The following is a 23,399-nucleotide window of genomic DNA, read 5'->3' as shown; positions in this document are numbered from 1 at the left end:
TGTGGTTGAGACTTGGGAAACTCAGCTGCCAGTGCCCAAAATGAGAAAAGGAAATTGTGATGGTATAAAGGAGAAAAGCAGTGACTAGTGGTCTGCAGTGTCCACAGTGGTCAACTGTGGAACCATCTTCTTTATTTGCTCCTCTAAAAATAGGGGGAATCTCAAATCAGATTCTTGTAAATTGTTCAACAGCAAAGAAGGGAAATCTCACCAACAGGAGGCATATAAGCCGATGTGTGTAAAATAGGAGTATTGCTTAAAGTTTTCTTGAATAGAAAGTAGTGATTTTGCCAAGCCCCTTCTGGATCAACTTCCTCTTAGGAGTTATGAACCTTTCTCTTGCTGCCCCGTCCTAAGAGCACATGCGTTATTTTCAGAGAAGGGGGTCAGGGAAGACAAGACCCCTCTGGATCATGTGTGAGCGGAGGCTTCAGGCTCCTGTGCTGTGGGCTCCTACACCACGCTACTTCCCTTACCACTCTGCACTGTATTTGCTTGCTGAAATGCCTCCCTGACCTGGCAGTGGGCCCCAAAGGGGCAGAGACCATGCCACTCCCATTGCCTCCACTCACTCCGCACTAGACAGGGCCTGGCACACAGTAGATGCTCTATAAATACCACGTGGGCCGGGGAGTTCTCAGGAAGGACGGTTTCTTCCTGCCCCTCGATCCCCCCACCAGTGCTGAGTGGACAAGTGAGAAGAGCAGCAAGAAGCAGACACCTGAAGTGTGGAAGCTTGGCCAGGGTTAGGAAGGTCTCTGAGCCTGAGGGGCAATAACAGCCAGTGTTCTAGGACAGGAAGAAGAGAAATATGAGCTATGTAATTGCCTTTGTCTGTTGTGGTTGCTATAACAAAAACAACAGAAATTCAGTTTTCACAGCTCTGGAAGCTGGATGTTCAAGATCAAGGGGCTGGCAAATCAGGTGTCTAATAAGAGCCCACTTCCTCACTTGCAGATGACCATCTGCTCTTTGTATCCTCAAGTGGTGGAGAGAGGAGCTCCAATTTCTTTCTCTTCTTACAAGAACACTAATCTCATCTTGGGGGCTCCACCCTCATTACCGTATCTAAACCTTATTACCTCCTCCTCGAAGCCCCACACCCTAATGCCATCTCACTAAGGGCTGAGATTTCAACTTATAAATCTAAGGGGACACAAACACCCAGTCCATCCCAGTGATTAAGGCTTACACCATACCCCGCACCACAGGAGCCAATCTTTGCATGGATTATTTCATAAGATCCTTGCACCACCCGTAATTTAGAAATTGTTAGCCTGCAGTAGACAGATGGGGAGACCAAGACTTCAGGAGAAGACCACATAGGTTGCAGCCATGGAGTCAGTATTCAAACCTAGTTCTGCTGTGTTTCTGACATAGCCAAGTTGGTTCAGTATGGATACCATTCTTACACCAGCCTTCATTCATCTTCATTCCCACCTGCTCAGCTGTGTCCGACTCTTTGTGACCCCGTGGACTGTAGCCCGCTAGGCTCCTCTGTCCGTGGAATTTTCCAGGCAAGAACACTGGAGTGGGTTGCCATTTCCTTCTCCAGGGGATCTTCTCCACCCAGGTCTCCTGCATTGCAAGTGGATTCTTTACCATCTGAGCCACCAGGAAGCCCATAATTGAGTCTAAAGTTAAAACAAACAAAAAACCTGGACATGAGCTCCATTTTGATCCATTTATTGACAAATCAAATGGAAAAAAAAAAAGGTCACAAACAGGTATAATATCATAAATGTGGTTAACAGGGGAATGGGTACAGCACTGGGGAGGGAGAATGAGGTTGAACAGACCATCAGAGGGAGGACGAGGAAGGGAAGAAGAGGGGGACATGCAGGGGAGGAGGAGGGGGAGAGAGGTATCAGCTAAAAACCCCACGGCTCACCTTTCAGTGTCTCAGCTGTCACCCAATCATTCTTTCCTGGACAGAATTAACAGCTAGAAATGGCTTAAGGGCAACACCTAAGTAGTTTGCCTACAAGATTTGGGAGATGGGGAGTTGGGAGGGAAGATGGGTACAGGATTTTAAGAGCTTCTCTCACTTGAACCCCCACCTACAGTGAACAGCAAACTAAGAAGCTTAATCCTGGTCCCAGCTCAGCCACCAACTCTGTATGACTTTGGGCAAGTCACTTCCCCTTTCTGGGCCTCTTTCTTTGGCTGTAAAACAAGCAAATTGGACTTGATGGCAAGTACTACTCTGGCTCCAACAATATCAAGTGTTTTGGCAACGTGAGCTAGGCAAGGAGGCCGGCTCAGCTTCGGAGAAATGAAACTGCACAGAGGCTCAGCCAGAGTGACAGTGCTGGCCCCCACCTCGAACCCTCTCTGTTGGCGACAGCAGCAATCCAGAGGGTGAGTGAAGGCACACACCTGTGGGAGACGCACTCTCCCAGTGAGTGATCTCTGCAAAGAGTGGCTGGGGGGTGGCGGGGGGGCGCCAGGATTGTCTCTACACAGAAGGCAAATCCAGGGGACTGGGGCGGGATGGGAGAACCCAGACAAAGCAGCCATACTCTGTAGGGTCCGGGGATGCAGCGCACAGGGGCGGTGGGAGGAGGGGGCTGTGGGTTTCGGGGTGGGGCTGGAATGAAGAGCCACACCAGCACCACACTGTGCCAGACTGCTCATTTCAGTGACCCCCCGCCAACCCAAAACAGAGGCCTGGGCCCCTTGGTCTAGTCAAAGCAGCTCTTCAGGTAGAGATGCCACACTTGGCATCGAGATCCTTGACTCCTGTAGGGTCCATGTCCTTAAAGCCAGGGTCAGGGAGTGTCTCCATTGGCTGGAGTCAAATGAGGTAGGCTGACTCTCTCCCCCTTGCCCTTCCAGAGCCGACGGGCAGTACGAGCCCACCTGGCTGGCATCCTCCCACCTAGCCTCCCCTGAGGCTCTAAACCTCGGGGCCCAGGACTCCCAGTCCTTCCTTGATCAATGGGCAGGCCTAGCCTGGCCTGAGAAGGCGGTCCATGAGCCCGAGGATGGGCGCCTCTCCTTAGACTGCATGGATTTGTCTCAGCTGTTACGGCTTCAAGGGCAAAGGTTCCCCAAATGGACAGATGGGGGAGGAGCCCGTATCCGGGGTTTCTGTTTGACAGGGGAATGTGGTTTCAATTCTGAGGTCCAGAGCCACACCATTTCATGGTAAGGACAGCCAGGAGTAAGATTCCGGGCTGTGTGTGTACGTGTGTGTACATTCTCACTTGGGGAGAGACATTGAACCCGGCCTACCTCGGGAAAGGAACTCTCTGCTCCCCAGGGTAGAACTGCCAGAGGCCCACATCTGATAGCCTTCAGCAGATTCTCCCAGTACCCCATACTGGGGAGATGTTTCATCGGGACGCTGGTCCCCAGTTCAAGGCAGTTCAGCAAAGCTTTGTGAAGTAACTTCTCTATAAAAGGCACAGTGAAGAGTCCCGGGGGTAGGGGTGGGGAGGCTGTGAGAGCGTGCCTGGGGGCAGGGGGAGACCTAGCAGCAGCAGCCCAGGACCCTGGGAGGGGGCTCCCCCACTGCTCCAGCTCACTGCTCCAAGACCTTGAAGGACAGCGGGGTGACGCTCTTGGCAAAGGGCTTCATCAGACTGCTAGGATAGATGCAGCCAAGCTTCTCCGGGGTGGGGAAGCCCCAGACCCTGTAGAAGGACGGGCTGAGCCGGTCCCCGACATAGAAGGGGCCCACCCACTTGGCACTGCTGCCGTTCCTGGGGAGGGACAGCACGAGGACCTGGTCCCCCACGTTCCACTCCCTCTCCTGCCTCTCATGCCTGAAACGCCTGTTCTCTGCCTTTTCGCTGGTCTTCTCGGCCGCCTTCCAGTGGAGCTCCAGCAGCTCCCTTGTGAGCTGTAGCAGGAATAAATCCATCTTGAGCCCTTCAATGTTCGCACTGCTCATCTCCCACCACAGGGGCTCGGTCAGCCTCTCCTCGGCCCCTGTCAGGATATGGAAGGGCGAGGCCTGGCTGGAGGAGGCCCTGAAGGCCAGGTGCAGCAAAGGCAGGCAAGCCGCCCACTTCTTGCCATGCAAGAAGATGAACTCTTTGAGGGCCCTTTTGAATTCCCAGTAGGCCCCGGAGCTCGTCAGGCAGGGGAACTGGAGGTCCCTGCTCGGGGAGGCCACATGAACTCCCAGGGCCAGCCCACAGCTCACCAGGACGTGGCGGGCAAACTGGGGGCCCTGGGCAGCCTCCAGCCTCACGGGAATGCCCCACCTGGCGAACACATGCTGAAGCAGCAGCTGGGCCACAGCCGTGTGCGTGTAAGGCTTCAGCGGGAACGCCTCCACCCACCGGGTGTTGGGGTCAGCCACGATCAGCACGTGCTTGTGGCCCTCCTCGCTGACGGTGACCGGGCCCACCACCTCAATCTGCAGGTTGGACCAGGGGGCGGTGGACCTGAGGGGCCACAGAGACTCAATGACCTTCACCTCACTGCCTAGGAGACTCCGGGGGATGCAGAACAAGCAGCTCCTGCAGTAATGTCTCACGTGCTCCTGCATCCCTGGCCACCACCCCAGCATCCGCAGCTTCCTATAGGTCTCCTCGGGCCTCTGGTGGGCCCCCATGGGGCCATCATGCACAGCGAAAATCAGGTCCCTCCGGAGCTGCCGCGGGACCACCCAGACCCTGGGCCTCTTGTCTCCCTTGAACATAAGCAGGCCGCTCTCTTTGTCGAGGCTGAGGGAACTAAAGGCAGAACTGAAGGGTGAGGAGTTGGATACCTTCTGCCCGGCCTGCAGCTTGGCCATGATATCGGCCAGGGTGCTGTCGCTCCGCTGCAACGCCACCAAGTCGGGCCGCTTGCACAGGGTACGGGGAGTCACTACAGGGGCGGGCACGTCGTTTGGCAAATTCCAACACTGATCGCCCCCCTGGGCACCCTCCTTGGCTAGGGTGTCCACCGTCACAGCAAATAGGGAGCCCCGGTAGGAGGTTCGATAGATGAACGGGAGGGACGAGAGGCCAGAGGTGAGGTCTATGATGTAGGAGAGCAGGCTTGGGTGAGGTAGTGGGGTCCCATCAGAGGAGAGGAAGCCCCGAGCCCTCCAAAGGGGCAGGAGCTCCCAGAGGAGGCTGAAGATCCAGTTGCAGTGCGTGAGGAAAACCACGGGCATGTGGGACTGGCCAAAACGCTCCAGGCCACAGGCCACGGCCGCCAGGTGGGCATAGGTCGGGGTGTAAGGGGAGCAAGAGAAGGAGAGGGAGACAGGGGGGCTGGTGGGAGACAGCACATAGAGACCGAAGCCAGCACACCACTCATCCTCCCGATAAAAGCAGTACCCCGACATGTGGATGCAGACAAAAGTGGACAGGTCAGAAAAAGGAGGCAGAACCTGGAAAAACCGAGGCATGGAAGCCGTGGGAGTCAGCAGCCGGTTTTTCCCCAGCAGGCCCTGGAGAAGGGTCAGTTCCAGCGCTCTCTTGCCCTTGTCCTGTACCAAGAGGGCCCATCTGATCAACCACGCTTTGGCAACCCTGCGGCCATCCCACGCCTCAGGGTCCACAGAGGTCCGGGAGGCGTAGAAAAGGTCCAGGACCACGGGGGTCTCCCCAATGTAGCGGGAGAAATGCTTGAGGGCCCAGGCCACGGCGTAGGGGCTGTCTCCCCCTGACTGTGGGCCCTCACTGTCCTCGTCGGGGAGGAGGGGTTTTGAGGTATAGGCTACAGGGTGCTTCCTCCCCGAGTGCTCCTGGTATACAACGGCCGTCAGGGCCACTTGGCTCACCGTCACCTCCAGGTGGAAGGGCAGCTGGGGGTTGGGGATGGACAGGCAGAGAGCGGACACCAGGGCTCGCTTCAGGGCCAGGAAGGCCTTCTCATGCTCCAGCTCCCATCGCCAGTCCGGCTTCTGCTTGAGGAGGCCGTGCAAGGGCGCCACAAGGGCTTCATAGTCGGGGATGACGTCCCGGTGGGAGTCTGTGAACCCCATAAAGAAGGAGAGGGCGGTGAAGTTGCTGGGGATGGTCAGCTGGGCCAGCTGGGCAAGGACCTGCTGGCAGGGAGCCTTTCCATCCCAGGGGATGCCCAGCGAGGGAGAGGCCACCGCCGGCTGGAGATCAATGTCCAGGGCCTCGTCCTGGGGGTCGTGGAGGCTGAGGCACCTGAGGATTTCCTCTGAGAGGGAAGGGCACTCAGCCCTGAACACGGACATCAGCGAAGAGTCCAGGTCCTCCTCCTCCTCCTCAGCCGGCTTCTGCATCTCCTGCTCCTCTCTCTGCTCCTCGTCCTCTCTCTCCTCCTCCTCCTCCACCTCCTCCTCCTCCCTGACTTCTTCCACATTCTGCAGACTTTCCAGGGGGCCAGACTCTCTCGTGTCATCCCTCAGCTCAGAGATGCTGGCCGAGCTGGGAGGAAGGGTCTTCCACACCTTCAGGAAGTTGCCAATGTCGGTGTCCAACCTACACCGAAACAGCAGGGCAGAAGGGTCTGTTGGAGGAGGTGGGGGCCAGCCTGCCTGAGAGGCCACCTGTGGTGAAACTAAATGGCTGAGTGCCCCTGAGGCCAGGTCAGCCTCCCACACAGCACAACCTGTCCACAGATACTCCCTCCAGCCCCAGCGTCCACTAAACTGCAATGTCAGATATTCATCTGGGCTTTGAAGGCTTATTTAATCAAAATCTCATTGACCAAGTGACATTTCCAAGCAGTTTTAAGCCAATGGTTTGATAAGAATTAGATGATTGGTCCTTCCAACCAGACTCTAGGGTGAGCAAGCCAGGGGAGCTCAAGAGAGGGAAGGAGACCTGACAAGGGGCTTAGGCGGGCACAACACACAGACCTTGGCCGCAGCACTTTTCCTCAAAATGGGGAACGGGACTGGGGCACCTGACCCAGGAAGCAGTGCCCCGCCCAGAAGGTGCTGACCACAGTCCCCTGCTGGACCCAGGGAACTGGGAGGCTCAGAGTGGGCGGAAGCCAGAGGAACGGAGTTACTACAAATCAGTTCTGCTGGCACCAGCACAGTGAACTGGGGGAAGTACTTGAGTCTCAGATTCCTTGTCTGTAAAACAAGGATAGTGATCACATGTGTCTAACTCAAGCTGTGAGGGTCAAAGGGGGAAAGACACGTGGAAAAACATTCCTCTTGGTATATGCTCAAGACACAGCTCCCCCTGCATGCAACGAAAGAAGAACAAGGTGGTTCACCGCAGCACGGGTGCCCACAGCATAACACGGAAGCTGTCACATGGCCTCCCATCAGACACCCCGTAAACCTGTCGGGCACTCATGCAACGGAATAGAGAATGGACGTTAAAGCCAGCCACATGAACTAACATGGTGCGCACCTGGGAAAAACAATCAAAAATGGGGACAGAGGCCAGCTGGGGAAGGATACGTACAGTAGTAAAGCATGTGTGCAAGATTGTGAAACTGTAAAACCATTCTGTAATTAGTTTACGGATGCGCAGGTGTGGGTGGAAGTACAAAGAACCTGAAAAAGTCAAATCGCTCTGCTCAGTATTAAGCACTAAACAAATGTTGGCTAGCACCATGGGGAAGCTTCCAGTCAGTCCCAGGAGGAGCTGGGAGGTGGCAGGGGGTTGGGGAGGTCCAGCCCATTACCTGTTTGGCTTCTTCAGAAACTCATCCAGGGTGGGGCCATCACGGCCCAGGGGGTCATCCGGCACCATGAAGAGATTCCCCGCAAAGGTGAAGGGCAGCAGGCTGGGCCCGGGACAGAGGAAGAAAGGTCACTACGGAGCCCTTGACCCACCCACACCCTGTTGCCAGCTGGCATCTCCACAAGAACTGAGACCAATATATCCTCCCAGCAGGTGCTGGTGAGTACCGCTCCAAGGCCCGTCTCCCTGCCTCCAACCCCCCTGCCAGGGGCTGTCCGGCACCCACGGGGAAGGAACAGCCCAATCCCATGGAAGCTGCCTCACCGGTCTTTGACCATCAGTTTCTTGGAATTATTCATCAGGACGTGGAGCTGCTCATTGGTGACGATGATGCCATCTGTCTCTTCCGCCAGCTTGACCATGAACCTGCGGGGAGAGGGGGAGTCGCTATGGACCCAGTGCCCAGCCTCTCACCTCCCCAGTCCTCTGAGAAACTAAATTTGTAGCTTCCTGTTGAGAAGTGTAGGACAAAAACACTGCCCTTGATAGCCAGGGCTTGAGAGCCCACCCTCGTCTATGCAGCTAGCTGGAGGGCCATGAGCCCCTGGAAAGGCAACCTGAGATGCACATCCCCCAACTGTCTATGCAAACAAAGACCCCTATATTACACATAGGCATTCACATACACATGCTTAGACACACACACAGAAACCCACGCCTTGTCCACATCCACACATACCTCTTTATTGCTTCGGTTTCCATACCTGTTGATCAAACATAAGGTACCTACCCTCGATTGCTGTGAGAATTAAACTGAATGAGACAATACACTTAAGTGTCTAGCTCAGTGCCTGCTACACAGCAGATATTAATACCCAATACTCCATGATTTTTCTTCACCAATTGACAACATTCATGTACATGCCAAGACACACTTATATACATATGTATGCATCTATACACATGTAAAAATACCTACCTGAGTAAACAAATCCATTTTTCCAAGGATCACTTCTTGAAAGAGGGCTGTGACCAGGAAAGAAAGCAAAGGCTACCTACTTCTCAGCATTTGCTGCAGCGAGCCATTCTGGCAACCCCGACCATGCAATTCCAAAAGTGCCCAGCAGAGGGCCCTTCTGCAGAAAAGCCGTGCGTGCTAAGTCGCGGGTCTTGTCCGATACTGTGCAACCCTATGGACTGGGACCAGACAGGCTCCTCTGTCCAGGGGATCTCCCAGGCAATAATACTGGAGTGGATTGCCATGCTCTCCTCCAGGGGATCTTCCCGACCCAGGGATCAAACCCGTGTCTCTTAAGTCTCCTGCGTTGGCAGGCAGGTTCTTTACCACTAGCGCCACCTGGGAAGCCCCACAGAAAAGCCGTCTTCCCTCAAAGCCAGGCCTGAATTAAAAGCACTTAAAGACCTTATGCAGGGGACCAGTTATTGAAGGAAGGATGCTTGAACTGGCCCACCCAAACCTGAAGGCTGAGTGGATATCATGTCTTAGGGAGGAACAGAACTTCTCCCTGCCCTGCATGGGAGGTGTCTAAGTGAAGCCAAGACCTGTGCCTGCTGGGCATCGACTCCAGCCCAGAGCCAGTGAGCTGGGAGGGCCTTCTCTGCCCCCAACAGAGGCAGCATCACAGGCTCCCCTGTGCACACTGGACGTGCAGGGATGTTGAGTGTGCGCCGAGGACTGACAAATAGGGAGTCATTCGGCCTTTAGCTAGGAGGCAGGGGCAGTCTGACTCCATTTTGAGAGCGAATCTCCAGCCACACACACACCTCCTCCCAGAGCCAGGGTGGTGGGAGGAAAAGACTGCAGCAATTCCTTGAGAAAACCTGAGCTTCAACCCAAACTGGCACCCGAATCAGCTGCTGGGGGGAAGCAGCTTGCTTGAAGCACCAGGAGTCACTTGGGCTAGTCCCATCCAAAGATAGTCGAGGGTTTCAGCCCATAGTTGATGGGGGAGGAAAGCCTATTAACTCACAGAAATGGGATTGCCGAGTCCCAAATTCAGGAACAGTCCCTGGACTTGAATAGAACCAGCTTGGAGCCATTTCCTCTCTGTGTTCCTCCCCTCTGCCTACAGAGGGCCGGTGCACCACACTTCCCTCTCTCACATGACCCTCTGACACGTTTGCCTCCATCTCCCCAGAGCAGATGAAGCAAGACTCTGCCTCCCACATCAGTGCAGCCCAAGCCCGGGGCCCCACAAGAGAAGGCCTGCAAAGCCACACACCTGTAGTCGTAGGTGGTGATCTTCTTGCCGTTCTCGAGCTGGGAGGGGGTGATTGAAAGCATCTTGAGGGAGTGTAGCTTTGTCAGAAAGTGGCTCTCTGGAGATGAAAGGCAGAAGACAGCAATGGTCAGAGGAAGCGCTAAGAGGAAAAGGCTCTGATGGGAACAGAAAGGCAAGGAGAAAGAAGGCGTGCTGACACTGGAGGGGCTGGGGGGCAGGGGACAGCTCACCTCTCACCCTCCGATTCTTCTTCAGCTGCCAGGTGGGTATAAACACGGTAACCTCTCGGTGTCCCCGGTTCCAGAAATACTGCACCGCCATGGCAATGCCCCGGCAGGAGAAGAAGTGCTGGAGACCGTGCCTAGGGGTGGGTTAGGGGTCAGGGGTACCAGTGAGGGAGCAATTTTCTGCCCTAGGAATGGCCCGGCCTCTCCACCCCTCCTTCAGAGCCAGCCCGGGACAGCACAGGGCATCAGAAATGCCAGGGCACCAGCATTAGCACCAACAGTGCCCTCCCCCGTCCCTCCCTCATCAAACAGTGAGCACCTACTGGGTCCACTCACCTGCTCGTGTGTGTGTGTGTGTGTGTGTGTGTGTGTGTGTAGGGGCCTCCAGGGCAAAAGGAAGAGGGCAACCTCTACAACCAAACAGCTCAGTTTAGGGCTGGAAGCAAACAAACATTTGCTGACCATGACCGTGTGCTGGCAATGTTCTCAGCACAGATAATAACTATTCTACGACATGGGCAAATGAAGACACCTTGCATGTATTTATGCTGACATATATATACGGCAGGAAGTGCTGTGCAGGGAGCTGGTCTCTACAGGTTGGCACGGTTAGGAAAATCTTCACAGAGATCAGTGCTGGGCCTTAAGGGTTGGGCTGAACATTTGAAAACTAGGGTTTACAGGCCCCCTGCTATGTGAGTGAGGCAGGCTGAAAGGGAAAGATTGTAGGCCTGGGCAGATCTGAACCCAAAGGCCGGAAGGGTCCCTTACTGGCTCTGGGAGCTTGGGCAAGATCCATCACTTCCCTGAGCCTGTTTCTGCCTCTATCAAGGAAGGAGAACAGAAATCCGCCTTGGAAGGCTGCTATTGCGATTTCGCAAGCACCACCCAGCATGCGGTAGCTGCTCAACATGTGCCTTTCCCTCCCCTCTTTCCCCCACTTGAACCCCATGTCACCCGTATACAGAGATCGAGAAAGGAAGCCCGCAGTCTATCACCCCAGGGATGCCCTGCCTGAGCTCCCCGGCAGTCCCAGCCCACCCAGGCCCATGCCTACTCACACCATGGCCACGCTGCTGCCGTCGATGACCACCCGCCGCAACTCCGGGTTCCCGGGTTCTTCTGACAGGTCCAGCTCGAAGGGTGTGTTCAGGGCCTCGTGGTACCTCTGGAAGCTGGTCACTGTGTTGCTGGCCTGTGGGTGGCGAGTCGGCTGCCTTGGGGTCCCCTCCCAAGAAGCCCCCAGGAGCCCCTCCACCTGAGGCTGGCGCTTGCCACTGGGAGTCGAAGTGCCACTGCATGGTGGCCCCTGACTTCCAGCCTGCCCCTGGCCCTTCAGGAAGGAAGCACTGCCCCTGGACGGAGGCTGGCCCTCACTGATGGGTTTGCCTGCATCCAGGGTGGACCCCGGACCTGTGGGTGCCTTCTGAGCCGCCGGTGTTTTCGGAGTTCTGGAAGTCTGGGGGGCAGCAGGGGCTTTGGGAGCTGTAGGTCCGGTTTTAGGGGCAGGCCCAGACTGGGCTCTGGATGTCTGGGGACCTGCAGGCGATGTTTTTGCTGCCTGCCTTTTCTGGGCTGTGGGAGTTTGGGGAGCCGCGGGCGCTGGTTCACCCAGAGCTGCCTTTTGTGCTGTGGGCCCCACTTGAGCCGCTGGCTTTGTTGGAGCTGAAGGCACTTTGGAGGCTGCACGTTCCTCAGGGACTGCCGCCGTCATCTGGGTTTCAGGCACTTTGGGGGCTGCAGGCAGCACTGGACTTGTGGGTGGGGTTTGAGCTGTGGGCATTGCGGCAGCCACGGGCACTTTGAGAGTTTCAGGCACTGTCTTAGAGTCAGGTCCCGACGGAGCTGTCAGCCCCCCTGGAGCAGCAGGCACGCCTTGCCCAGGGGGCGGAACTGGGACGGGCTCCTCTTCTGGCCCCTTACAATCCCAGGGCATACTTTCTTGATCCCCCAGCTCACTTCTGGCTTGGAGCTGGGGTGTAGAGGGCAAAGGTGGCCCTATCTGTGGAAGTCCTGGGATGGACTTATCCTTTACCCCTGAGCCTCCTGAGACCACCAGTAAACTCATGACGTTTTTAGGGGTCTCTGGCCTTGGGCAGTTCTGTAGGGCTGCCTCTCCTCCCGGCCCGCCGTCTGGTGTACAATCTGAGCTTTCCACACTGGGCAGAGGAACCAGCTCCTTCTGTTTCCATCCCAGGTTTAAGGGCAAAGGATTCTGCCCTGGCAGCTTGAACTGAATGGGGCCCAGTGGCCTCTGCCAGAAAGGGAAACTAAAGCATGCCTGGGACAGGAGCCAGGCCAGGTGAAGAGAATGCAGTTCATTGATCCTCCAGAAGGTAGCAGCAATAGCCCCTGGCCACAGGGGTGCAAAGGTTGGCCCTGGGGTCCAGGCCTTCCAGGGTGAGCACACACTCAGGGCCGATACTGGAGGCTGGAGAGGGAGCTTGTCTTCCCCTCTCCGGACCTGCCTCTGCTGGGACGAGGCTTGGGTGTGATCCACGGGGTCCTGGCTGCTGCCGGCTTGCACTGACCCTTCCTCGCGAGCACAGTCCATACCACCTTGGTTGTTGGAAGTGACCCTGGAGGAAACCCGAGTTTGTTGGAAAGGTGGGAAGGTGAGTTAGGTCCCGAACTCTTTCCCTGGGGTTGGGGTGCAGAAACAGGAGATAAGCCAAACTGATTCTCCAGAACTTACCGGACCAGCTGGTTGGCTGTCTCCTGCTGGGTATTCGAGCCTGGGGTACCCGAGATTAGGGCCCCTGTCGCTCCCAGGCTGGTTAATCTCTTTGAATTTTCTGGGCTCCCCATCTCCAGAAAGGGGCCAGGACCATCTCCCACGGCCGCCATGGTTGGACCTTCCTTTTGCTGGTGGGTTGGGCAGATCAGGAGCTCAGGGTCTGAGTGGGAGTCGGAGGTGCCGATGCGGCTGAGCCACTGGATGATGTCCTCCTTGCCTGCAGCATCCCGCACCAGGCTCAGCAGCAGCTCCTGGACTGCTGGGGGCAGCTGCAGCAGGTCCCCGGCATACTGGTCACCACGGATCCAGACCAGGGCCCCGAAGGCCCGGGTCACCTCGGCTTCCCAGATGCCGCGGGGAGTGAGCAAAGGGGCTGGGCCCCAGCGCAGCCGCCCCACCAGCTCCTCCAGCCAGTTCTGGGTCATGATGAAAGACTCGGTCAGCCCGCCCACCATTAGGGAGCCCGGGGGGCCGGGCACCAGGTAGGCCAGGGTGCTCCAGCACAGGCAGTCCAGGAAGAGGCCCTGGGCCCCGAGGAAGGCGCAGTGCAGAGCCGCCGGGTAGCGGACCTCCTTCCATAGCTCCGGGTTGCACAGGCCCTTCAGGTACTCCTGCAGCCAGTGGGGAGAACACGAAGGAAGCCAGCCCGTCACCAGAGCTCACTCCCCTCACTAAGCACGTGCGCTCCCCCTGCTCACCATGAGCCGAATGACCCATCCCCGCCCCCCCAACTCCTGCCCAGGGCCCAGCCCTCTCTCCCTAGTCCTCCCTTCTCACACTCTCCTCTCTTTCCAGGGAGCTTTGACAGATGGGGGAGGGGAGTACCTGGGCTTGGAGACAAGGGTTCTGGTTCTAGTTCCAACCTGACCTCAATACGTTAGGGTTACTGTGAAAAATGTATCACCTTCTCAGGGGCTCAGACTCCTTACCTGTAAAAAGCTGGATTAAATGAGACACTCCCAAGGGCCAGTCCTACCTTGGTGTTCTAGAATTGTGCAATAGCTGAGGGGAGGGAGATGGCACATGACTGAGTACCCTCCAAGTTATTAACTCTCCCTGTGCCTAGGTTTCCTCATCTGTAAAATGGGGATAATGGTTTCCCCCCTCATTAGGCTATCAGGAAGTTTCAGTGAGTTAACACAAAGGAAGTGCTTCGCTTGAGCCTGGTACAGACTATTCCCATTTTGCAGGCTCAGAAAGGCCATATCGCTGACCCAGGGACACACAGTCCGCGGATGACTGGGTGAAGACCACAGCTGCCATCTGTCCGACTCTGAAATCAGAGCTCTTTCTGCCTCCTTGGGTTGACTACAAGTGACTACGGGGTAATCCTGTGAGATTCTTGTTAATCCCCCTGCAGAAGGTCTCTGGCACAACCTGTAACTTGTAACCATGGTAACTCTGTTGCTCAGAGGAGACAGAGGAGAAGATAAGTCCCTGGTCTGGTATCCAAGGGATCCCCACAGATATACACAATGGTTGAGCCGGAAGGGAGGCCTCTGGCTGTCTGGGCACCAGATCCTCATGTTTCCAGGGCTCACACACTCAGTCTTTAGAGGGCATTGGGATGGAAGAGGTTGGGTTCTTCCACTCTCTGACTGAGTTCCACCAGCATGACCCCATGAGCTCCGAGGAACCATGGGAATTCCCTCTTAATCGGCCAGCCCTGATGACTGCATTCATCCCCAAGCCCCTCCTCACCCCTGTGTCATTGATAGTCATCCCTCGCCCTGTCTCCCCCTGACAGATCCATAAGGAGCAAATCTCCATTTTGGATCTCCAACAGCCATCCCCAAGACCACATGGGGTTCACGGTGTTCAGACCTATAAGAGTTATCCCACCTGGTCAGGCTCACCCTTCCCAGGCGGCGGGTGAGCAAGGTTGCTCAGGTCTGCGCTTACTTCTTCCACCTGGCCCAGGCCACGGGAAGATCCCACATGCCACGGATCAACTAAGCCCATGTGCCACAACGACTGAGCTGGTGCTTTAGAGACCGGGGGCTGCAACCACTGAAGCTGGCACACCTAGAGCCACCTTGTTCTCCTGGGAACAAGAGAAGCTACTGCAACGAGAAGCCCACGCACTGCAAACAGAGATTAGCCCCCACTCGCCACAACCAGAGAACAGCCTGCACATAGCACAGCCAATAAATAAAGAAATAAATAAATTTAAATATATATTGGAAATGAGGTAATTTTCAAAATAATAAATCTGAACTGATATTTATTGAGTACTTGCTAGGTGCCAGGCTCTTTACATACATTAACTCGTTGATTCCTCTCTCAGACCTATGTGGAAATTACTATCCTCCCCGTTTTAGGTGAGCAAGAAAGGACACATGTCTGAGGTCACACAGACAGAGGCTGGGACACTCAGGCATTCTGACTCCAAAGTCTGAGGTCTTAACCATGATGCTGTCTATATATATGTGTGTGTTCTCAGTCATTCAGTCATGCCCAACTCTTTGCGACCCCATGGACTGTAGCCCATCAGGCTCCTCTGTCCATGGAATTTTCCAGGCAAGAATACTAGAATGGGTTGTGATTTCCTACTCCAGGGGATCTCCCTGACCCAGAGATAGAACCCAGTCTCTTGCATCTCTTGCACTGGCAGGCGGATTCTTTACCATGGAGCCACTAAGGAAGCCAATGGCGAGTTAGAGAAAAAACAGATAAAGGCATTTACATCCAGAAAATATCTGGAGCAAATTTCCTGCTTTAAGCCAACCCAGACCTTTTTCTCCAAGAGGAGAAGAAGTAGAGAAGATGCAGGGACAAAGTACACACAGAAAAATGTTGTGTATTTGTTAAAATATATTGCCCAGTGTCCTGTGAGTCATCGGTCAATGTGTCAGTTAAATAAAAAATAATACCACCAGACAGCTTACTACTGCTGTATACTTTATCAGTCCTGACTTAGGATTCTTCTTTCTCATAAGCCAGTTGCCATTCATTGTCTGCTTTTTAGAAGCACACCAAATTACACTGCAGAATACTCAAAAAGCTAAAAATAAATAAATAAATAAATAAAAATGGCAGCACCAAAAAACTCCAGAATTAGGAGTGAAGGAGAACATTTTTTAAAAAGTGGACTTAGGAGACTTCCCTGGTGGTCTAGTGGCTAAGACTCCATGCTCCCAACGCAGGCGGCCTGGGTTCAATCCCTGGTCAGGGAACTAGATCCCCCGTGCTGCAACTAAGAGTTCACGTACCACAGCTAAAGACTGATGATCCCACAAGCTGCAACGAAGATCCCAGTGCAGCCAAGTAAATTTAAAAAAAATAAATAAAAGGTGGACTAAGATAAAGTTGTGTGAGGAGCAGTTAGATCTGGGAGCCCACCTACCCCACTGCACAAACACTGAGCAAGTACCACCCTACCCACTGAAGTTTGTTCTGCAGAAGTTGATGAGTGTACTTGAGAGTGTGGGTACCACACAAAATCATGGAGGAAGAGAGGAAGGCCAACAGTGAGGTCTACAGTGAGCAATGAGTGCAGAGAAACTCCTTCTTCTCTTTCAGAGATTCAGCCACAGTAACCAACAATGGATGAAGACAGATACCCACACAAAAGGGTCTCTCTGGGGCGTCTCAGAAGAGTGAGGGAAACTACAAACTTCCAGAGAGAAAAAAATGCTTCACATCAAAGGATCAGGGACCAAGAATAGCTTCAGATGTCCCCAAAGCAAGAAGTCAATAGATTAATGCCTTCTCACTTCTGAAGGAAAATAATCTTCCATGTATAATTCAATACCAGCCAAACTGTCAATCAAGTGACCTTCAGATATGCAATGGAGATACACCGATATGCAACCCCAAGAATTTATTTCCTCTAAAGCCTTTCTCAGGACGCTACTGAAGAGCATTTTCCAGCAAATCAAGAAAGGAAAAACCAAGAAAGGAGACCCAACTTAGCGAAAAAGCAAAGACAATCTCCAGAATGACTGTGGAGAGAAATTTCAGAATGTATTCATCCATTCAAGAAATCATTACTGAGCATCTAATATGTATCAAGCATTGTTCTGGGAGGCACAGAGGACAACTAATTCAGGTTGAAGAGTGGAATTCAAGAAACAGGAAGGTTGACCTAAGTTATCAGCATGATCTTTAGCACAGCACCATCTTTTTAACTTAATGACGCTACTGACAGACGCGCCCCACCAACCCAAGACAAAGACACAGCGTTCAGGAAACACAGCGTTTAACAAAGAAAAAGGGCAAGAGGATGCCAAGAAAATGACAGCAAACAGGAGTCTCAGGATGATAGCCATGCAAGCCTGACCAGACAGAAAGAAGGACACCCCCAGGAAAAAATCTGTAACAGGCCACCTTGAATCAAAACCTTATCCGTGCAGAAAATTGTAGTGAGAAGCTACTGAAAGTTATAAGAATTAGCAATCGGTACAAAGGAAAACAAACAAACAGGAAGGGTGTTGAGCTCTTTACCTCAGAAAAATTGAAAAGTAAGATAGAAAACCTAATCAGAGTACACTTCAATGTTTAGATGTGAGTGATATTTGGATGGGCATAATGTTGCAAATAATAAATACAGATTTAACAGAAAATGAAATATAGCCATATTGGGAAGAAAAAAGGGATGGCAATATAAAGGAGCTAAATCCTCACCTATAATGAAAGTCGCTCAGTCGTGTCCGACTCTTTGCGATCCATGGACTATACAGTCCACGGAATTCTCCAGGCCAGAATACTGGAGTGGGTAGGCTTTCCCTTCTCCAGGGGATCTTCCCACACTGGGGATCGAACCCAGGTCTCTTGCATTGTAGGTAGATTTTTTACCAACTGAGCCACAAGGAAGCCCAAGAATACTGGAATGGATAGCCTATCCCTTCTCCAGGGGATCTTCCCCACCCAGGAATCAAACCAGGGTCTCTGCACTGCAGGCAGATTCTTTACCAACTGAGCTATCAGGGAAGCCCCACCTACAATAATAGGAAGTAAAAAGGTTTCTAAAATTAATCCAAAGATACAGGATCTACGTATTTTTTAGGAATGTGGAGATGTATAAATGCCAGAACAGATATTTTCCACAAGGAAGAGCACAGAAGAGGGAGTTGGCAGGACAAAGCAGGGAATCACTGCATTATCCTGTGGACTTTTACAAATCTGCTGGACTTTTAAATTAGGTATTATTTTGATAAAGAAAAATTAAGTTCAAAATAAAGGAGGGACTTCCCTGGCAGTTCAGTGGTTAAGAATCCTTGCTTCCATTACAGGAGGGTAGGCTTCCCCTTCTGCAGGGGATCTTCCCAACCTGGGGATCAAACCCAGGTCTCTTGCATTGTAGGTAGATTTTTTACCAACTAAGCCACAAGGAAGCCCAAGAATACTGGAATGGGTAGCTTATCCCTTCTCCAGGGGATCTTCGATCCCTGGCCAGGGAACTAAGATCCCGCATGCTGCAAAAACTAAATAAAAATAAATGTAAATAAGCATCTTTTTAAAATGAGAGTATAATTGCTTTACAATGTCGTTTCTGATGTACAAAACATGAATCAGCTACACATATGCAGAGTGGGAAGAACTGAGAGAGTGCACTGACGTATATACACTACCACGTGTAAAATAGACAGCCAGTGGGAAGTTACCGTACAACACAGGGAGCTTAGCTCTGTGCTCTGTGATGACCCAGAAGGATTGAATGGGAAGGACGTGGGAGGGAAGCTCGAGAGGGAGAGAGCTAAATATATGTGCAAGCATCTTCTTTAAAAAATAAATAAAAACAAATAATTAAAGAAGAAGGATCAGGTGCTCACAACACAATTAACGCATGCTGGTAAGTTGTGGGGAGCCAGTTGTGGGGAGGGCAGTCCTGATCTGTAGCATTTTCCAACTTCCGTGATGTAACTACTCCCATCCTGGCTGACTTCAAACTGTCAATAGGACTCCGCTGGCTCAAAAACTTTCAAGACTTTTCAACAATGGGTCAGCAGGAGCCAGGTTCAGCACACCCCTGGCCACCACCGCTTTCATGGCTCACAGTCACTGTGGGACAGGACAGGCCAACTCGTACCTGACAGCCAAGCCCAGAGTCAGCAGACCACTCCCTGTCCCTCGGCTCCCCATCTCAGTCCGAGCTCCCCATCACCTCATTCCATTGTCTCCAAAAAGAGTGGCCTCGAACTGTCCCCTGTCCTCTCAGCATCCAACCCTTCTTCACACCGTTGTCAAGGAGGACAGAAGAGCTGAGCAGGGCTTATCGCTGAGAGACTGGGATCATTAACTAAAAACTCTCCTTTCTACTTGCTGATTTCACCTCAGAAAGGCCACGCCTCCCCAGGGCTTGTTTTTGCTGTCTAGGAATGTGATTTCCAGCAATGCCTTCATTATTTTTTAAATCCCACCACAAGAAAACTACTTAAAGGTACTTTCGAGTTCTATGGAGATTTCCTGGAAAACCAGTGCATATAATAAACACACCCGAGTTCTTCTCCAAAGAAGCCCGTACCCTTCTTGACCACTTCTCCCCTCACTGACAGGACATCCATCACCCCTTCTCCATCCCACAAGCTTCAGTCTCACTGAGCTCTCTCTGCCAGCTGGCTGTGTATATCAACTCACTGTCAAGGTGCATGGTTCTGTGTCCTTACAGCTGGAACTGGGGTCAGCCACAGCACCTCTACATGGAAACCCCGAGACAGCCTTCTTCTTCCGTGCTCAGTCATGTCCAACTCTTTGTGACCCCATGGACTGTAACCCGCCAGGTTCCTCTGTCCATGGAATTTTCCAGGCAAGAATACTGGGGTGGATTGCCATTTCCTCCTCCAGAGGATCTTCCCAACCCAGGGACTGAACCCAGGTCTTCCAAATTGCGGGCAGATTCTTTATCACTAAGCCACCAATCAGCCGCTCAAGACATCCTTATACATGGGAAATTTTTCTGCAGCAGATCGCTGAACCTTAGAAAGCATTTCATCCAAGCCTCTCACTTCACAAACAAGGAGACAGACTCAGGGAGGGAAAAGAACTCATTCAAAGTTATACAGCTAGCTAACCACAACACTTACTGACATCTCTACCCTGTAACTCTCCACATTTGCAAAAATAAGCGTGCATTATTTCAGCTGACTCTTGACAACTCTTCCATGAAGTGAGTATTAGTACTTTGTTTTATAGATGAGGAAATAAACTCAAGAGAAGGTCAGTGATTTGACCCAGGTCAGCCAGTTAGAAGGTAGCAAACCCCAATCTCCAGCTCTTTCCACCACACCCGTCTGTCCCAGCAGTTAACTTGGTGACAGCAAACTGAGCCCAGATCTCCTACTTCTAGAACAAAACCTCACCCTCCCCACGTTCCCTGCCCTCCTGCTCCAAAGCTCTACTCATCCCTTCTTTCTGCTCGTTCTTTACAATAAGGGAGGGAGTTATCCAAAACCCCTCATGTTGTTTCCATCTTAAACTGTGCTTTTCTCCAGGAGAAAACAGGTGGGAAAGAGATGAAAGGACGGGGGCGGGGTGGGGGGGATTGGAGAAAGCCACTGGCTACACTAGCAGGGCCTGGGGTGTGAGGGAAAGTCAGTGGCCCCAGGGACCCTGAGGCAGCAGTGGGAGCAGGAGGAGCTGAGCCTGGAGAAGCTGATGAAGGATGTAAGCAGGGGTCAGGGCAGCTAGACACCCCCAGTCTCACAAAAGGGTGAGTGGGTGTCTTTCAAATTAACAAAAAGATTAAGACCCCCAAACAACCCAAAGGCTCCTCGTGCTAACCCGCCTATCCCAGCTACTGAAAAGTCTGCATCTCCAGAGCTCCTGCACATCTGCTATGTGGGCAGACACCCTCCCCTCCCCCAGCACCTCTGTTAGAACTGGATAAACTGCTGACGAAGCAGCTCAGCGGAGGGGCTGAGGCAGGAACTTTCTAGCCTGCCTGTCCACTGGCCAGTGTGTTCTGGGCCTCCCCCACCCATGGCCTTGACCAATTAGGATACTGGCAGAGACCCAGCCGGGGAAGGGGAGTGTGTTGGGGTGGGGTGGGGTGCATGGAGGGGAAGGGTGGTCTGGGGCTGAGGGAGGCTGCAGTATTTCTACCGGGAAAAGATAAGATAAGGGAATCTGGGCGAAGAGGGAGACCTTGGCCATGACTGGGGGTCAGAGGGAACCTGAGAGGCCCAAGTGGAGGAGAAGCGGGGGAGAGAAGCTAGAGCCGACGCGAGAAAGGCACACGGTGACCTGGCCTGCCCAGCATCCAGCCCCACACAGCAGGCCCTTTCATCTGAAGCCCACAGCCCTCCTCCCAGAGGATTCCCACCCATCCCCAAAGCCTGCTGCCTTCCAGAGCAGCTGCACCCCTGCCCCTGAGCCCCTGCAAGAGGCCGCCTAGGGCATCAAGAGTGTGGGGCTCTGAGCCCAGAGCCCCTGCCACCCCCACCTACCCGACCCGAAGTGTTCCAGGAGGCCCCTGACGCTTTCCAGTCCCCAGGACCTCATCAGTAAAATGCCAGCATTTCTCTAGCGGAGTCTCTAATGGCCCCTCCAGTCCCAGCACTCAGGCTCCGAGGCGCAACCCAGGATTTAAGGAGACTTACAAGAAGGCAGAAAGACCTGGGCCTTCCAGCCTCTGGGTGGAGAACAAAGAGGTATGCTGCACAGACTACAGAAATACCAGACCTTAAGTTGCTCCCCTGATGGAGGAATAGTCTGTAAACGCGGGCCTCTGGCCAGAGAAGGCTCCTGGGGGGACACGCGACGCAGAGCCTTTCTCAACACACTTGAGGGACCGAAGTGACACGCAACAGAGGGGTGGGGCAGAAAAGAAAGAAGGAACCAGAGGGAAGGACCCAAGGCTGCAGATGTGGAGAGGCAGGGCATGGCCCAGTACCTGCCCGCCATACTGCCCGGTCCAGGTCGGGGCGCCCCTGGGGACCCTTGTCTCCCCGGGTTGGGAGGGGGGAGGGCGGAGGGGGAGGGAAGGCGGGCGAAGGGCGGGAGAAAGGTCTGGCTGGAAGTGATAGGAGGCCAGACGCTGTTTACCTTGGCTTTGCCCATGTTCTCCCTGGGTCCCTCGAGCTGCAGCCAGAAGTAGGGGGTGTCCGGGCGGCTCTGGAAAGCGTTCAGCTTGACTCTGAAGATGCGCTGCACTTGCAGCCGCTGCCGCTGCACCCGGGGCTTCGACTTGGTCTGCACCATGAACCACTCCTGCGCCGGAGGGTCGCCCCCGGACAGGAGCATGGCTGCCCCGCCCGCCCCTGGAAGAAGGAGCCGACAGTGTCACCGGCGTCCCCGGGCCGGAGGCGCCTAGGCCACGCCCCCTCCTCCGGGCGGCGCGCCCCCGCCTCGGCCTGGGTCCCCCCGACACACACCCCCCACCCCCGGCTCGCGCACCCACCCGCCGCGGCTCGGGCGCCCTTCCCCCGGAGCTCCGAGCCTTTCGGCGGCGGCTCCCGCGACAATCTCTTCCTGCCAGGGGTTGCAACGGGGGTGGGACCGATCGGGCTCCCGCCGCCCTTCCCTCCGCCCCCAGCCTCCCCCGCTTCACCGCCGCGCCAGTCCCTCCAGGATGAACTTTAGCTGCGTCTGCCCGGGAGCTTAAAGGGGCGCGGAGGGAGGCGGCGGGGCGGGGGAAGGCGGGGAGGGAAGGGCGGGGGCGGGGGTCCTGAAAGCCTCTGCCTTCCACTCAAGCCTTGGGCCCAGAGCCAGAATCCGGGGGTCAAAGTTAATTTCCTTCCACATTCCCCTTTCCCCAGCGGGAGGGGGAGGAAGGAAGGGCACCCCGGTGGGGGAGAGGGGGCTTGGTTTCGGGGACCCGGCCTTTCTCTGCGTTCCTCCGGCCAGCCCTGCCGCCTCCTGGGCCTCCCTAGAGAACCGAGAGCCGCGCCCCTCCTTCCCTCGCAGGAAAGGGTTAAAGGAGAGCAGGGTGGGGAGCCTGGGAGGCTGGGGCCTGAGGAAAACTCCGGGCCGGAGACCGAGCAGGAAGGAGAGGGTAAAAGCGCCGCCTCCGCACCCCCCCTCCCCTAAGTCTGGGGACAGCCTGGGGCTGGCAGGCAGCCCAGACCCTCCTGAAGCCCCCAGGGCTGGAGGGGCGGGGAGAGCGCCCGAGTTTTCGGGAGTTTTCAGACTTGCGCTGTTTGTGAAAGCCTTTCTGAGCAAGTTTGAGCTAAGCCGAGAGGGGAAGCTTTAGGATGGGAGTGAGGGTCTGGTTGCTGACAACCTCCGAGGGTTCCCTCATCCCCTGACCTGCAGCCAGACAGCTGCTAGGCCTCGGTGGTCAGGGACCAGCCCTGGACTGGGGGGCTGCCGCCAACATCCCTCTCTGGAGGCATTCCGGACACAAAGAACACCTTTGCAGCCCCGTGGCCCGAACAGAAGCCGGCTCTGTGGAGGGCAGAGTCTGCATCCTGGGCCTCCGGGAACTTCCTTTTCCAACCCCAAACCCAGAGCCTCTGTCTGACAGACGTGAGCGTACCTATGGGGACAAAGGGCAGTGGACATTAGGCCTGCCCTGGGACGTCTGGGCTCAGGGGCCACGGCACATTTCTGTACGGGCAAAGAGCCAGGGGCACCCCCACTGCAAGGAAAGGGCAGGGGAGAGGGGCCCACACCCAGTGCTCTGGTCTGGATTCAGCCCCTCCTGTGCCACACCTCTGCTCCTACTCATCCCTAGGTTGGAATCCAG

General features: G+C 54.5%; 1 protein-coding gene across 3 annotated transcripts; it reads right to left on the bottom strand.

Annotated features, from left to right (window-relative positions):
• Window positions 1-1,665: 1,665 nt before the first annotated feature.
• Window positions 1,666-22,647, bottom strand: NYNRIN (NYN domain and retroviral integrase containing). 3 transcript variants are annotated; one of them, XM_043919628.1, is made up of 10 exons: window positions 22,113-22,647; window positions 21,758-21,972; window positions 21,395-21,457; window positions 12,731-13,383; window positions 11,097-12,614; window positions 10,039-10,169; window positions 9,809-9,905; window positions 7,890-7,991; window positions 7,567-7,668; window positions 1,666-6,401 (listed from the first exon to the last, which is right to left on the bottom strand). In XM_043919628.1, exons 2-10 carry the CDS (start codon window positions 21,953-21,955, stop codon window positions 3,527-3,529), a joined length of 5,739 nt encoding a protein of 1,912 aa, XP_043775563.1. In that variant the 5' UTR covers window positions 21,956-21,972; window positions 22,113-22,647; the 3' UTR covers window positions 1,666-3,526. The 3 variants fall into 3 exon arrangements, with proteins under 3 accessions (XP_043775563.1, XP_043775565.1, XP_043775564.1); XM_043919630.1 differs by lacking the exon at window positions 21,395-21,457 and having other exon boundaries at window positions 22,113-22,645; XM_043919629.1 differs by lacking the exon at window positions 22,113-22,647 and having other exon boundaries at window positions 21,758-22,092.
• Between the last annotated feature and the right edge of the window lie 752 nt (window positions 22,648-23,399).

The sequence above is a fragment of the Cervus elaphus genome, chromosome 12 (assembly GCF_910594005.1).
Source record: "Cervus elaphus chromosome 12, mCerEla1.1, whole genome shotgun sequence".
In the NCBI taxonomy this organism is placed as follows: Eukaryota; Metazoa; Chordata; class Mammalia; order Artiodactyla; family Cervidae; genus Cervus; species Cervus elaphus.
This window is presented reverse-complemented; position numbering and strand designations above follow the sequence as displayed.